This window comes from Poromitra crassiceps (assembly GCF_964638095.1).
Source record: "Poromitra crassiceps genome assembly, chromosome: 13".
Lineage (NCBI taxonomy): Eukaryota > Metazoa > Chordata > Actinopteri > Beryciformes > Melamphaidae > Poromitra > Poromitra crassiceps.
This window is the reverse complement of record NC_139644.1, coordinates 4,514,944-4,532,443: the sequence shown is the minus strand read 5'-3', so window position 1 is coordinate 4,532,443 and position 17,500 is coordinate 4,514,944. Positions and strand designations below refer to the sequence as shown.

Sequence of the window (17,500 nt, the reverse complement as noted above, 5' to 3'; positions counted from 1 at the left end):
TTTTCAAATTGCCCCCTCACAAGTTTTTTGATCAATATATTTATTGAATTTTACATTATTTCCCCACAAAATGTCACATGACATCATCACAAACAGCATCAGACATCATCCTGAAAGGCGAGCAAAAGCAAACCATGTGATCAACAGCAGTTATGTTAAGTAAAATATAACAGCATAGAGATTCAAAAACAAGAAAACAAAACAAACAGATGTAAAATTAGTACAGTATTAGTACAATAATATACGTACAAGAGCACCTTAAATCACACATAGCTGCATTTAGACTTGTTTTTGTAAACTGCAGGGGGCACTGTTCCATTTCATGGAACTCCCTCTTGTGACGTCAACCCCAGCAGAACGTTCTCCTCTTGTGATGTCACTCTTGTGATGTCACTCCTCTTGTGATGTCACACGCACATTTAGAATGCCACCTTTCCTTCCATTCTACCCTGGGGGCCTGTTTTATAGGAGGGGGGGTATTTTCGTACTAATCATGAGCCCAAAATATCAATTCAGTTAACGCCCTTTAAGAAGTGATGTGTCTCTCCTCAGCTCCCTAAAGAGAGAGAACCCCAACCTCAGTGAGGAGGTGGTCCTCATCAGAGCCCTGAGGGACGCCAACCTGCCCAAGTTCCTCAGCGATGACGCTGTGCTGTTTGGGTAAGCCTGCCAGACGCACGAGGTGGGGAGGGAATGGGAAATGTGGGAGAGGAGAGAACAGGAAGGGGGAAGTGGGGAAGGAGAAGGGGAAGGGGGAAAGAGAAAAAGAGGAGGGGGGGGAGAAGATCAGACAAACTGACTACTCTAGACATTAACCAGAACTAACTAGGACACAGGGGATCTAGCTAATCTACAGCCTAGTCTGGCCTGTCCTATTCTGCTCTAGTCTGATTTTAGCCTGAACACTATATAATGTATGTGTATAAGTGTATACACACACTTGGGGTTCTTGCACCATTGCATTGCTAGGCTATTGGTGACTGGGGAACTACAATGACTCTGACTAGAACTTATTTCTAGTCATCCAAGTGTAAACATATTGTAAGGTTTAATGCAGTAAAATAATAGTGTCGGTCGCATGTGAGAACAACTGGTGGTGTGTGTGTGTGTGTGTGTGTGTGTGTGTGTGTGTGTGTGTGTGTGTGTGTGTGTGTGTGTGTGCGTGCGTGCGTGCGCCCGCGTGCGTGCGTGTGTGCGTGTGTGCGTGCGTGTGTGTGTGTGTGTGTGTGTGAGACACATATTGTTCTTTCCAGTGGTATCCTCTCAGACCTGTTCCCTGGTGTGTGTATCCCGGAGCACGACTATGGCGTGTTACAATCCACCATCCTGGAGTCTCTTGTCAAGCGCAGCCTCCAGCCTCTGGCTAGCATGACCAACAAGGTACAAGCAGAGAGAGATGTTTTACTGAACCCATGACTGTAGATTATTTATTACCTCCGCTTACCATTTGTCTGTCTGTCTGTCTATAGCTAGAATAGGAAGGTCAGAGAGAGTCTGGATTGGAGGAGTGGGTAGGGGGAGTGGCTGGCGGATGTGTGTGAGTCAGGGTCAGGGTTCTGATCTGACTCACAGAATGTGCATATCATATCATATCATATCATATCATAGCAGACTGGAGTATTTGCCTTGGCGGAGGTCTGCACTCTCCGAACGCACTCCTAGTTATTAGTTATATATTATAACTATTATATTAGTTGAGATTATTTTTCAGCCAAGCTGCATTGCAGAAGATGTTCTCTCACTCGGCCCACCGCTCTTCTCCTTCACTCTCCCTTGTCTTCTTCCACCAGGTGATCCAGCTGTATGAGACCATGATGGTGCGTCATGGCGTGATGTTGGTGGGGCCTACAGGTGGAGGAAAGACCACGGTGTACCGCGTCCTGGCAGACACCCTGGAGACCCTCCACTGCACGGGACATGGGGCCAGCAACCCTTTCTATCAGCCTGTCAAAACCTCCATCCTAAACCCAAAGTCTGTCACAATGGGGGAGCTGTATGGAGAGGTAGGTGGTAGGTGGTCGGGTGATGGAAGGATGGTTGATATTGGGGCATCTGGGTAGTATAGAGGTAAAAGCACTCTCCTAACACCACGGAGACACGGGTTGAGCCGTACTTCCGGCTTGGTCAGACGAAGCATGTAGAATATTGCAGAATCTCTGTGTAAAAGTGGCTTCTGTCTCTCTGTCTCTTTGTCTCCACTCACTGATACCTCCTCTACCCCTCAGGTCAACACACTGACCCTAGACTCTACTGATACCTCCCTAACCTCTCTCTACCCCTCAGGTCAACACACTGACCCTAGACTCTACTGATACCTCCCTAACCTCTCTCTACCCCTCAGGTCAACACACTGACCCTAGACTCTACTGATACCTCTCTCTACCCCTCAGGTCAACACACTGACCCTAGACCCGAGTGGTTCTCAAATGTTTTCACATGAAGGACCCCTAAACTGACAAATATTTGACCACGGACCCCCATTTGATAGGATTTTGTCCCACGGTCCCTGATAATAAGATTGATGCTTTTACAGTAGATGTTTTATTACAGATTGTGTATAAAACCCATGACCAAAATAGTCATTGTGTTACTTATGAATGGAATTATAGCGAAAATAAATTACCTCCCTTTTTGCTGGGGACCCCCTGGAACCCCCTCAAGGACCCCTGGAGGTCCCTGGACCCCCATTTGAGAGTGTCTGTCTCTCTCTCTCCACTCACTGATACCTCCCTAACCTCTCTCTACCCCTCAGGTCAACACACTGACCCTAGACTCACTGATACCTCCCTAACCTCTCTCTACCCCTCAGGTCAACACACTGACCAACTAGACTCACTGATACCTCCCTAACCTCTCTCTACCCCTCAGGTCAACACACTGACCCTAGACTCTACTGATACCTCCCTAACCTCTCTCTACCCCCCTCAGGTCAACACACTGACCCTAGACTCTACTGATACCTCCCTAACCTCTCTCTACCCCCCTCAGGTCAACACACTGACCCTAGACTCTACTGATACCTCCCTAACCTCTCTCTACCCCTCAGGTCAACACACTGACCCTAGACTCTACTGATACCTCCCTAACCTCTCTCTACCCCCCTCAGGTCAACACACTGACCCTAGACTCTACTGATACCTCCCTAACCTCTCTCTACCCCTCAGGTCAACACACTGACCCTAGACTCACTGATACCTCCCTAACCTCTCTCTACCCCCCTCAGGTCAACACACTGACCCTAGACTCTACTGATACCTCCCTAACCTCTCTCTACCCCTCAGGTCAACACACTGACCCTAGACTCTACTGATACCTCCCTAACCTCTCTCTACCCCTCAGGTCAACACACTGACCCTAGACTCTACTGATACCTCCCTAACCTCTCTCTACCCCTCAGGTCAACACACTGACCCTAGACTCTACTGATACCTCTCTAACCTCTCTCTACCCCTCAGGTCAACACACTGACCCTAGAGTGGCATGACGGGCTGATGGCGCTGAGCGTGCGTGCAGCGGTCAGCGACAGCAGTGATGACCATAAGTGGATCATCAGCGATGGGCCGGTGGATGCCCTGTGGATCGAGAACATGAACACTGTGTTGGACGACAACAAGATGCTCTGTTTGGCCAACAGCGAGAGAATCAAACTCACCCCATCCATACACATGATGTTTGAGGTCAGAGACTGAGGAAGAAGAGACGTTTGATGTTCTTCTTCTTCTTCTTCTGTGGTGTTTTATGGCAGTTGGCATCCTTTATGTTGCATTACCGCCTCCTTCTGGATTTATCCATCCACTGTTTCCCTACATTCTGTCGCTATCAGCATTGATGTTTGATGTCTTGTCTGGTCAATCCGCCGTTTTCACCGCAGCCATTTTGTGTCTAAAAGGCAGGAATTAACACAGGTGCAAGCAAAACATTAATGGGGGCCAGTGCTGTAGTGGTAAAAAAAAAGTGGGTAAACTATGCTTTTGACTCGAGGCAGCTTTCTCACGTGGCACCGGCAGTGTTATAACGGCGGATAAATAAGCTTCCGTGACCGATATACAAGACAAAATATGATATGATATATATATATAATATATAGAACAACTGTTCTATATATATAATATATAGAACAACTTAATCTGAATCATATAGCCCTATAAGGTATATCAGGGGGTTCCCTCACATTTCTGAGTAGCCAGCCAGATAGAAAAAGTAGCTGGCTATGGGATTGGCCTTGCCCCTCAAGGGGGGTCCGGGGGGATTCTCCCCCGGAAGATTTTTTTTTTTACATTTTAAAGTAAAATTCATCAACCTGGTGCATTTGAGAGCAAAATGAACTACACACATCTCTAATGTGTTGTGACTTTACAAATAATTAGGCCTAAACAATCAATATAAAATGTATTTAATGAACATTTGTTGAATTTCTCCAGGTATGAAAAGTTAAATTATACAGTAGGTAGCCTACTTTAAAGGACCTTGTATGAACCCAGTATATACAGTTTGAAGAGAGTAATATAGTTCTCTCTCTCACACACACTGTACCTGTGATTGTCAGCTTCAGCTTTATAGCTAAAAGTATGTAGACAGATTGAATCTGTGATTCTTGAATACCAATATATAATTCAAACTGTCCACAAACACATTGGGCAAGGATAGGTAGACAACATACTGTACATGGAAATAAAAGTGGTTCTGCCACTCTGGCCACTAAATTTTAGTCAGCCAATATTTATTTATACAGATCTCGGCACAACAAACACCAGTATGTTTCTCGATAGTTTTCAACATGGTCGTATTATATTGGGTTTATACAGTAGCACCTGGACTATTCAAGTCGACTCGCACGCACCTAATGTTACAAACTTTACTTGATCAGAGGGAAATCAATCATGTTTCTTACACCAGTGATTCACTCTTCAGTTGTAAAACGGTGAGCCTATATGATTTTCCCCACTCCGGACACACATTTTTAACCAACCTTACCTATGTTCAGCTCTCCAAATGCGCATTGCGCATCGCTGGCACAATGGCACCGTTAAGTTGTTTGAAGGGAGCGCTGTCTGGGCAGGCAAGCACAGCTCGATAAAGGCACCAACGTGACCGGGGCCGTGTACCTTTCCCGCGGAGCGCTCCACAAAAATAGGCTACGGTTCGCGGAGATCCTGGTCAGTGCCATGCCCATGAGTAATCTTTTTTCTTTTCTTTTGGTGTGTGACGTGCTTGGCGTGGTCTCCGCATCAACGGAGTTTACGCGAACGTGTTAAAACTCGTGCAATAATAAGTGTGCATAAACGATTTAAACATGTGAGTAAACGATCTTAAAAGGTGCCTAAACGCTGCAGAGCATTGAAAAAGGTACGTAAACGCCGTTTACGTGCGTTTAGCCACCACTACAGCCCTGATGGGGGCACCAGCACTGGAACACCTAAATGGATTGGAGGTTGGAAACGCTCATTAATGTTCTGTTGTTGTGACGTTTTCAGGAAATAGCGGAGGCCATGGACATGGATGGAAAGTTAATATATTGTAATTTTAGCTCTATAGAATTTTTCATAGTCATCATATGTCTGAGAAAAATGTTGATTTCCCCCAACTGTCTCATCTTAGTTAGCCGCTCGCTAGCTAGCGTTGATATATATATACATACAACGTGATATATTGTGTACATGGCAGCACACATGCAGAACGGATCGCGTATGTCAGAGTGGAGTTGCCATACCTGCTGTCCAAGATGGTGGACCTGCTCGATGTGCAGAACGGATCGGGCAGCCGGTACGGATCGGGTAGTGACAATGACTACTGACTGAAAAGTTTTTTTCAATGTAGTTAAGTTAACATATAGAAGAATACAAAAAAACTGACAAGACAAAAACGATTGCTAACTGGCTCCCCCTGGTGCCCACTACAGTTGGCAGATTAACCAATAAAGCAATATCAGCACAGTTGGAATGCCTGTTTGACCAATTAGATTGCAGGGATGAAATGATGCATGGTCTGTAGCCTCATGTGTCTCAGGTTGAAGACTTGGTGGTGGCGTCTCCAGTCACAGTCAGTCTGTAACCTCATGTGTCTCAGGTTGAAGACTTGGCGGTGGCGTCTCCAGTCACAGTCAGTCTGTAACCTCATGTGTCTCAGGTTGAAGACTTGGCGGTGGCGTCTCCAGTCACAGTCAGTCTGTAACCTTGTGTGTCTCAGGTTGAAGACTTGGCGGTGGCGTCTCCAGCCACAGTCAGTCGCTGTGGGATGGTCTACATCGACCCAGAGGAGCTCAGGTGGATGCCCTACGTCCAAACATGGATCAGTGGCCTGGGAGACCAGGTAATGTGTAGCTGGCTGCCGACCTACATCTGGCTTTGTCTGAAGGTTGGTAGCTGTCCCTCCAAATGCTCGAGTGACATCACTGTTGACCACTACAGATGATTTTATGATTTTTATGAGTTGTGTATGTTATTTTAATGTGTCTGTGTCCTCATGTACTGTGCTGTACAACAAATTGCCTCCTTTAAAGTTTTCTACTACTACTACTCACTGATGACATCTCAATTGGTCAAGTGACATCACTCACCATCAGTGTCTGTCACAAATTGCTGCCTGGCAATATTTTTCCAGGCAGCCAGATGACAGATGACATCATGCTGTCTGGCATAATAGCGAATTCGCCTTTTCTTTTTTTTTCTTTTTTTTTTACATACAGGCTTTTTTACATACAGGCTGGAAAGATCAAAATATGCGTTTGAAAGTGGCTGAATCCATTGTAATTGATAGTATTTTGTTACATCACCACACGGCCATCGATAACAGGTGATTGTAATCAATTAACAGGTGATTACAATGAAGTGACACAAACAGCCAATGAGCTGTGCAGCGCCATATTGGTAGGAAAATGCTTGTGACATCATGGGAATACTATGAATAGAGCAGGGGTTTTCAAATACTGAGACTGTGGTCCTCCCCTCAGACAAGGCTTGGAAAAATGCGACCCCCCTATCCCATAGACACTCAACAATTGAGCCAGGATAGCCTGATATTGTTATTTGACATACTTCAGTCTACAGCACCAAATATACAGAAAAGGTCTGTCTAAAGGCATTGATTTGGTTGTGACTCCCTCCCTCTCTCCCTAGCTGCCAGACCCAGCATGTGTCTACCTGCTGCAGCTGTTTGAGCAGTACGTGGAGAAGGGTCTCCAGTTTGTTTCCAAGCGCTGTTCCCAAGCCATCGGCCAGGTGGACATCAGTAAAGTCACTACCCTCTGCTGCCTACTGGAGGCACTGTTGCTGGGCAAGGGAGGGCCCTACCTCAAAACGGTAAAAGTGCCATTAGAGACATAAATATAGCTACATGTCGGTAAAAATGGACAAAGTTTAAAGTGATAATCTCGAAGATTTCAGTTTTGTTCTTTTTGGCAACACCTATGGCGATGCAACATTTTTGCATAATATGTGACATTATTCAGTTTGTTCGGCCATAGTAACCACCGGAAAAAAGTAGCTTGTTATCCTACTTCACACAACAGTTGTTGGGAACCTACACTGATGTTAGCTACTTAGTAACGGTAGTTGAAGAGTGAGTCTATTCTGTTAGCTCCACCTACCCTCTTTGGGGCATCTTTATGGAACCCGCCTACACAGAAAAGCGCAGGGATTGGCCAGAAAATGTATGCCATTTCAGTGATTGAGCTGTGTTCTATTTATGTGTGTGTGTGTGTGTGTGTGTGTGTGTGTGTGTGTGTGTGTGTGTGTGTGTGTGTGTCAGGATTCCAAGAGTCTTCACAGTATGTTGTGTCAGACCTTTGTGTTTTGCTACCTGTGGGCGGTCGGGGGCAACCTGACCAACTGTCACTGGGAGGCCTTTGACAGCTTCATCAGAGAGCAGTTTAAAGGAAACAATGACACTGAGGTACACACACACACACACACACACACACACACACATACACACACACACACACACACACACACACTAGGGATGCACAATATTGCATATTATTTTTTCCACCTAAGAGATCATCAAGTCTCTCCTGTAGTGGAATTAACACATTATGCCTCCTCTTATCATGAATTAACACATTATTATTATGCCTCCTCTTATCATGAATTAACACATTATTATTATGCCTCCTCTTATCATGAATTAACACATTATTATTATGCCTCCTCTTATCATGAATTAACACATTATTATGCCTCCTCTTATCATGAATTAACACATTATTATGCCTCCTCTTATCATGAATTAACACATTATTATGCCTCCTCTTATCATGAATTAACACATTATTATGCCTCCTCTTATCATGAATTAACACATTATTATTATGCCTCCTCTTATCATGAATTAACACATTATTATGCCTCCTCTTATCATGAATTAACACATTATTATTATGCCTCCTCTTATCATGAATTAACACATTATTATGCCTCCTCTTATCATGAATTAACACATTATTATGCCTCCTCTTATCATGAATTAACACATTATTATTATGCCTCCTCTTATCATGAATTAACACATTATTATGCCTCCTCTTATCATGAATTAACACATTATTATGCCTCCTCTTATCATGAATTAACACATTATTATGCCTACTCTTATCATGAATTAACACATTATTATGCCTCCTCTTATCATGAATGAACACATTATTATGCCTCCTCTTATCATGAATTAACACATTATTATGCCTCCTCTTATCATGAATTAACACATTATTATGCCTACTCTTATCATGAATTAACACATTATTATGCCTCCTCTTATCATGAATTAACACATTAGTATTATGCCTCCTCTTATCATGAATTAACACATTATTATTATGCCTCCTCTTATCATGAATTAACACATTATTATTATGCCTACTCTTATCATGAATGAACACATTATTATTATGCCTACTCTTATCATGAATTAACACATTATTATTATGCCTACTCTTATCATGAATTAACACATTATTATGCGTCCTCTTATCATGAATTAACACATTATTATTATGCCTACTCTTATCATGAATTAACACATTATTATTATTATGCCTACTCTTATCATGAATGAACACATTATTATGCCTCCTCTTATCATGAATTAACACATTATTATGCCTCCTCTTATCATGAATTAACACATTATTATGCCTCCTCTTATCATGAATTAACACATTATTATGCCTCCTCTTATCATGAATTAACACATTATTATGCGTCCTCTTATCATGAATTAACACATTATTATTATGCCTACTCTTATCATGAATTAACACATTATTATTATTATGCCTACTCTTATCATGAATGAACACATTATTATGCCTCCTCTTATCATGAATTAACACATTATTATGCCTCCTCTTATCATGAATTAACACATTATTATGCCTCCTCTTATCATGAATTAACACATTATTATGCCTCCTCTTATCATGAATTAACACATTATTATTATGCCTACTCTTATCATGAATTAACACATTAGTATTATGCCTACTCTTATCATGAATTAACACATTATTATTATTATGCCTACTCTTATCATGAATTAACACATTATTATTATGCCTCCTCTTATCATGAATTAACACATTATTATGCCTCCTCTTATCATGAATTAACACATTATTATTATGCCTCCTCTTATCATGAATTAACACATTATTATTATGCCTACTCTTATCATGAATTAACACATTATTATGCCTCCTCTTATCATGAATTAACACATTATTATTATGCCTCCTCTTATCATGAATTAACACATTATTATTATGCCTACTCTTATGGTGATGGCCCACTGGCAGATGCAGACATAAATACAATGCTTTTCAAAATGTACACATTCACTGGACAAAATAAGAAAATTACTTCAACTTAGGTTATGGAAAAGACATGGCATATTTTTATTTATGTGATATTTTCTCAGACAAGCATTTAGTTGAGCATTGAGCATTTGGGCATAATTAAGTGTCATTTATCGATCGGCCTGTCGGGCCGATGCCGATTTTTAATGCCGATCAGCGGCTGATACTGATGACGTGCCAATATCATCATATATATATATATATATATATATATATATATATACATATATACACACACACAGAGGAACATATTAGTGTCTGGTGCGATCCCCTGTCATACCAGCTAGATCGTCATTGAAAATGTCCTGGAAAAGGATCTCTAGAAAATAGTGGGAACCCTGCATACACGTGTGCATGCATTGATGTAGATCACATCACATTCAGTTTAAATGTAGGTGCATGTACAATACTGTACTATACTATATGTGTGTAGGAGTATCATATGTGTGTAGGTGCATGTACAATACTGTACTGTACTATATGTGTGTAGGGGTATCATATGTGTGTAGGTGTATGTACAATACTGTACTGTACTATATGTGTATAGGAGTATCATATGTGTGTAGGTGCATGTACAATACTGTACTGTACTATATGTGTGCATGTTAGCATGAATGTCAACTATGTGTGCATGATGCTGCGTAGCTGCCGAGTTGTGGCTCCCTGTGGAGTGTGTACATGAACTTCACCAGCAAGCATCTGGAGCCATGGGACAAGATCATACCTCCGTTTAAATACGACAACGAGCTGCCGTTCTTCGAGATGCTGGTCCCCACCACTGACACCGTACGCTACGGCTACCTCATGGAGAAACTGCTATCTGTGCAGCGCTCTGTACTCTTCACTGGCATCACTGGAGTGGGGAAGGTAGGCATTCACGTTTATAGTCAGACAAACACACACTGCTGTATTTAAGATGGCGGCAGGCCATTATTGAAGATCATTTGTAATGGGGTGTCTGGGTAGCATAGAGGTAAAAGCAGTTCAGACCCGCATTCAACTTCCAGCTTGGTCAAACGTTCCTACGGACACAATTGGCCATGTCTGTGGGTGGAAGTGGGAGCCGGTGGGGTATGAGTCCTGGTCACTGCACTAGCGCCTCCTCTGGCCAGTCGGGGCACCTGTTCAGAGGGGTGGGCAACTGGGGGGAATAGCATGATCCTCCCTGCTGTGAAACTCCTTGCTGTCAGGTGAAAAGAAGTGACTGGCAACTGCACATGTACGGGAGGAAGCATGTGCTAGTCTACAACTCCCCTCCCCCAATCGGCAGACGGGGTGGAGCAACGACCGGGACAGCAGGGGAAATTGGTCAAGTACAATTGGGGAGAAAATGGAAGAAAACCGAAAAAACGAACGAACAAAAAATGTGTAACAATGAAAATGTTGGTGTCAAAGTCAGTAGCAGATTGTGTGTCTGTCCCATGCAGTCTGTAGTGGCTCGAGGCCTGCTAAACAGTGTCCAGGAGGAGGCGGGCTACCTCCCAGTCTACATCAACTTCTCTGCCCAGACCTCCTCAGCACGCTTGCAGGAGATGATCGAGTCCAAACTGGAGAAAAAGAGGAAAAACATTCTGGGTAGGAGCAGAAGTTTAGAAGGCCTGTACAGTATGACTGCAAACCATCTAACCAGGCAGCTTCTCTACAGAGTGATATGGTAGCATAAAGAATGTGTACCTGTGACAGTCACTTTGTAGTTGTAGAAACATGGTCACACATCTGTATCAATACATTTGGAGTTGTAGAAAATAGTCACAGTATCAGTGAATTTGAGGTCATAAGCCGTTTTCCCACATGCGCTTTGTACCGCTAAATGACCGGAACGTGGTCTAATGCCTGCATGTGTGAAAGTTGTCGTGCCGGTATAAGCGCGACCCCGTCATCACGGACATTTCACCAGTTTCGAGCCAGTCAGGAGAGCGGTATGCGCGATAACGGGCGCAAGTATAGAACGGGTCCAGTCATTTGCCGGCATGGGCGAGGTGTACACACGTTGCTTAATGTTCCAGCGGGCATAATCTAATCATTCGCGCACATTAAAGCAAACTGGCGAAATTATCTTGTGATCTCTCCTCTCTGCTGCCTGCTCGCTCTCTGTGGCCACAGTCCTCCTCCTCCTTCAGTCACAGCCCGACAGGGACACAGACGAGGCAAATGCACGAAGCGAAATGTGGAAGTATTTTGCTTACGTTGCCGACAGCGAAGGCAAGCCCGGACACATCAAACGAAGCCAGTCTGTAAAAAGTGCTTCAATGCGACGTAGGTGAACGGATAAACAAGCAAACTTATTTCACCATCAAGAGTTTTGCCGACACGTCACTCCCCACCCGCTCTGCAGTGCCGCCCCGCCCCCCAACATACAGGCAATTTCGCTGCTAGATTCCCATATGCGAGAGCAGAAGTGTGAAGGGAAATGTCCGATATTGACTTACAGGTAATTTTCCGGTACGCATGTGGGAAAACGGCTATAGAAAAATATGCTTTTAGGGGTTGCAGATGTATAGGTTTTTTTCCCCTCTCCCACAAACACAACACAACAGTTACACCTTCTCAAATTCTTCATTACAGGTGATTTGCATAATAGGTTTTGTTCACCTGTAATGAAGAATCTGAGAAGGTGTAAGTGTTTTGTTGTGTTTGTGGGAGAGAGGAAAAAAATCGATAAGTCTGCAACTCCTAAAAGCATATTTCTCTGCGACTTCAAATTCACTGATACACATTTGTGACTATTTTCTACAACTACAAATTTATTGATACAGATGTGTGACTATGTCCTACAACTACAAAGTGACTGTCACAGGTGTGCATTCTTTATGCTACCATATAACTCCATACTTCACAGCTACTCTGGCATCCATTCATCTCCCTGCTTCCTTAATCCATCCACATTTCACTCAACTCCTCATGTTCTCTCCCTTCCTTCCATCCCTCCCTCCTTGCACTTGCTAATCTTTCCTCTCTTCATCCCTCTCCTCTCTCCCTGTAGGTTCACCTGGTAATAAGAAGATGGTCATCTTTGTGGATGATCTGAACATGCCTAAGCTGGACAGCTACGGCTCACAGCCACCTATAGAGCTTCTGCGCCAGTTCCAGGACTTTTCTGGCTTCTATGACCGAGAGAAGTTCTTCTGGAAGGAGATCCAGGTACAAAAATAAGATGAGATAAGATGGCGTGATGTGATGAGATGTGATGTGATGAGATGTGATGTGATGTGATGTGATGTGATGTGATGTGATGAGATGTGATGTGATGAGATGTGATGTGATGAGATGTGATGTGATGAGATGTGATGTGATGAGATGTGATGTGATGAGATGAGATGTGATGTGATGAGATGTGATGAGATGTGATGTGATGAGATGAGATGTGATGAGATGAGATGTGATGAGATGAGATGTGATGTGATGTGATGAGATGTGATGAGATGTGATGTGATGAGATGTGATGTGATGAGATGAGATGTGATGTGATGAGATGTGATGAGATGTGATGTGATGAGATGAGATGTGATGAGATGAGATGTGATGTGATGAGATGAGATGTGATGTGATGAGATGTGATGAGATGTGATGTGATGAGATGAGATGTGATGAGATGAGATGTGATGTGATGTGATGAGATGTGATGTGATGAGATGTGATGAGATGTGATGTGATGAGATGTGATGTGATGAGATGTGATGAGATGTGATGAGATGTGATGAGATGTGATGTGATGAGATGAGATGTGATGAGATGTGATGTGATGAGATGTGATGTGATGAGATGAGATGTGATGTGATGAGATGTGATGAGATGTGATGTGATGTGATGAGATGAGATGTGATGAGATGTGATGTGATGTGATGTGATGAGATGAGATGTGATGAGATGTGATGTGATGTGATGTGATGAGATGAGATGTGATGTGATGAGATGTGATGTGATGTGATGTGATGAGATGTGATGTGATGAGATGTGATGTGATGTGATGAGATGTGATGTGATGAGATGTGATGTGATGTGATGAGATGAGATGTGATGTGATGAGATGTGATGTGATGTGATGTGATGTGATGTGATGCGATGCGATGTGATGTGATGAGATGAGATGAGATGTGATGTGATGAGATGTGATGTGATGTGATGAGATACAATGCGACAGGAAATTTGTCTCGACCGCTCAAGCAGTGCTTTTTCCCCACACATTCACTTGACATAAACAAGTTTGTTAATTTAAAAAAAACAATCAAGTGCAAATATATTGTCAGACATGCACATAAATACTTACATTTTCGGTCAGAAATTCAATATTTTTCAACCTGGATTTTTTTTAAATGTAGAACTAAGTCATGTGAACAGAAATCGTTGATCTAGTTCAGTCATAATATGTCTGCAATCTCATTTTGTAAAAGAAAATCATGAGAAAACCGTATTGTGAACTCAGTATGGTGAATCGTATTGAATGGTGAGTTGAGTGTATCGTCTCATCCCCTGTTGCTCATCTTTACTCTTCTGACTGTCTCTCCTTTTTATCTTCATAATTCCTTCCTCCCCTCCTCCTCCTCCAGGACGTGACCATAGCCGCGGCGTGTGCTCCTCCAGGAGGAGGGCGTAACCCCGTGACCCCTCGGTTCATCCGCCACTTAAGCCTGCTGTGTCTGCCCACGCCCTGCGAACACAGCCTCAAACAGATCTTCAATGTCAGGAGACACACACACACACACACACACACACACACACACAGACAGACACTCACACACAAACTCACACACACACACACACACACACACACACACACACACACACACACAGACACACGTATGCCTGCATGCACACAAACACACGCACGTACGTACATACGTGCACGAAAATCCATGAAAAACATGGGAATGGCGGCACTCCAAAAAGCAGGTGGTTTGCATTAAAAAATGCTCCATGTTCTTAAGCTAATGTTAACTAGTGAACTTAGCTGGCCAGCTAGCTTACACTAACTGTCACTGAGGTAAATAACGCTAGTAGGACTAGGAAGAGGGGGCGGGGGTTGCAGGTAAGGATGCCTAGCTGGCCATTTTTTGAGTGGTGCTTTGCAAATACAGAACAAGATCTGGACACGCTTTGCAAATACAGAGTAACATTAAAATAAAATAAAAGTTATTTTACGGGGGGGCATTTAAAAGCCCCCGTCATCCCAAGTTCACAGACATTTTCACACATAAGCACATCTCACAAGCATATCTCTCCATCTCTCCCCTCTCACTCTCTCACTCTCTCTCTCATTGTTCTTTAATCACTCTAATCCATATCTTGTTGTCTTGCTCCAGGCCATGCTGGGGGGGTTCCTCAGTGAGTTTCCCCAGGCGGTGAGGGCCTGTGCGGGGCAGATCGTGGACGCGGCTGTGGAGATCTACCACCGCATGAGCATCGACCTGTTGCCCACTCCGGCCAAGTCCCACTACGTCTTCAACCTCCGCGATCTCTCCAAGTGTGTCCAGGGTGAGACGTCAACACACACACGCACACACGCACGCGTGCGCACACACACACACACACACACATACACGCACGCGCACACACACACACACACACACACACACACACACACACACACACACACACACACACACACACACACACACACACAGGCATACAGTCTCTGTCTTTCTCCCCCAACAGTGCAAACTAGGGATGTCACAATATATCGTCCCACGATATATCGCGATATCAAAACGTGACAATATGTATCGTTGAGATGAAATCTCATATCGTGAGAAAAAGAAGCTGAACATGGTGGCACTGATCTGCATCTGATTGCATGCTCGCTCTCCTTTTCATTGCTTTGTTTGAACAGATGAGGGACGTTACAGACACCGAGGATGAAAATGGTGAAATTACTCAAATTAGCGTGGAGGATGCCCCCTCAAATTACAAATCGATCGCAAAAAAATATTGTTAAAATATCGTATCGTTATCATGAACCCAATATCGTGTATGGTATCGTATCGTGAACTGAGTGTATCGTGACACCCCTAGTGCAAACTAAACTTTGGCTTTGCTGAGAGAGCCCCACAAAGGCAGAGAGCGCTGGGACCCTTGTACCTCTGTGGTGTGGCGCAGAGCTGTTTAATTCCAAAAGTTTATCATTTATTTGGGAACGTGGTCCTCTGATTTTATTTTTTTAACCAGTCAGACGTGGGCCCTACGCTACAAAAGGTTGAGAACCCGTGTTCTAAACTACATTACTAACATTTGTGAACTCTATCTCAGCCGCTAGCTGCTAAATGATATCTAACATCAGCACCTCCTCCCTCTTTCCCTCTCTCTTTCCAGCCCTTTACCCAGCAGCTCAGAGCTTATTCCACTCTGTGTCTTGTTCATGAGCAGCTTGTTTCTGTCATTACCTCCATGCAATGTTTGACCTGTTTTCACTGTTCAAATGAAGTCAGCCAACACTAGCTGTCCATGGATCCATACATTCCATTCCATCAGCCCCTCTCCTGTCTGGCTGTGCAGGCATGCTGCAGTGTGAGCCCAGGACAGTGAGGGACCAGATGCAGATCTTCCGTCTCTTCTGCCACGAGTGTCAACGGGTGTTCCACGACCGACTCATCAACAACCAAGATAAGGCCTATTTCAACACCATGGTCTCTGAGATGGCCAGTAAGTTATGTTTTCGGGTTACCCGTTGTCCGGACGTACATACGTATGTATCTATGTCCGTCCATACCTACGTATGTATGTCCGTCCATACCTACGTATGTATGTCCGTCCATACCTACGTATGTATGTCCGTCCGATGCTTGTTAACATGATATCTCAGGAACTCCTTGACGGAATTTCTTCAAATTTGGCTCAAACATCCACTTGGACTAAAGGAAGGTCAAAGTTCAAGGTCACTGTGACCTCACGAGCACCCGTTTCATACAAATGTCAATTAGATGGTAATGTGCATTCGATTTTTTTTTATAATGATCATCCGCTTACAGTATAGTGATCAATTTGACCCGTCCCATAGTGATCACTATGAGGAGTCCACTGTATTTTCCTTGCTATTGAGTCAATCTTTACCCACTTTCCTGTATCATGTATATTTTTCTCCGCTCTGAAATGTCCTGTTCTTGACCTTCTGGTTCTCTTTTCCAGGCAAACATTTTGGCTTCAACTTGGAACCCACCTACTTTGTGACTAAGCCAATTATATTTGGAGACTTCATCAAGGTTAGGTTCCATCTTTCCATCACAAAGGCTAGAGAACCATGGAAAAGATCTGATCTTTCCACAGCAACACTGACCTTCCTCCCTCCATCCCATGATGTCTCTAGAAGGGTGTAGAGAAGGCAGAACGTGTCTATGAGGACCTGACAGACATGGAGAAGATCCAGGCGGTTCTCCAGGACTACCTGGATGATTACAACATGACCTTCTCCAAAGAGACCAAGCTGGTCTTCTTCCAGGATGCCATAGAGCATGTCTCCAGGTGCTCACAGCTTTTTAGTGAATCTTCTGGCATACAATGTTCAATAGGTGCACTCTATGACCAGGGATGGGTTTCTTCACTATCTCGTCATCTAGGATTGTCCGTATGATCCGCCAGGAGAGAGGCAATGCCCTGCTGGTGGGAGTGGGAGGTACAGGCAAGCAGTCGCTCACACGGCTAGCAGCCCACATATGT

At 43.7% G+C, this 17,500-nt stretch overlaps 1 protein-coding gene across 1 annotated transcript in view; it reads left to right on the top strand.

Moving 5' to 3' along the window:
- The window catches only part of dnah6 (dynein, axonemal, heavy chain 6), a gene marked incomplete at its 5' end in the record, with an annotated part of 137,910 nt that overhangs the window by 50,087 nt on the left and 70,323 nt on the right, over positions 1-17,500 (top strand). The window contains 16 exons of the mRNA XM_083649338.1: positions 553-660; positions 1,254-1,380; positions 1,791-2,003; positions 3,456-3,677; positions 6,187-6,309; positions 7,116-7,298; positions 7,747-7,890; positions 10,499-10,720; positions 11,281-11,428; positions 12,837-12,994; positions 14,401-14,532; positions 15,154-15,325; positions 16,343-16,489; positions 16,973-17,046; positions 17,151-17,305; positions 17,401-17,500. The exon at positions 17,401-17,500 is cut by the window's right edge and continues 132 nt beyond it. Coding sequence (XP_083505464.1) covers positions 553-660; positions 1,254-1,380; positions 1,791-2,003; positions 3,456-3,677; positions 6,187-6,309; positions 7,116-7,298; positions 7,747-7,890; positions 10,499-10,720; positions 11,281-11,428; positions 12,837-12,994; positions 14,401-14,532; positions 15,154-15,325; positions 16,343-16,489; positions 16,973-17,046; positions 17,151-17,305; positions 17,401-17,500 — 2,428 coding nt within the window. The remainder of the gene's footprint in view (positions 1-552; positions 661-1,253; positions 1,381-1,790; positions 2,004-3,455; positions 3,678-6,186; positions 6,310-7,115; positions 7,299-7,746; positions 7,891-10,498; positions 10,721-11,280; positions 11,429-12,836; positions 12,995-14,400; positions 14,533-15,153; positions 15,326-16,342; positions 16,490-16,972; positions 17,047-17,150; positions 17,306-17,400) is intronic.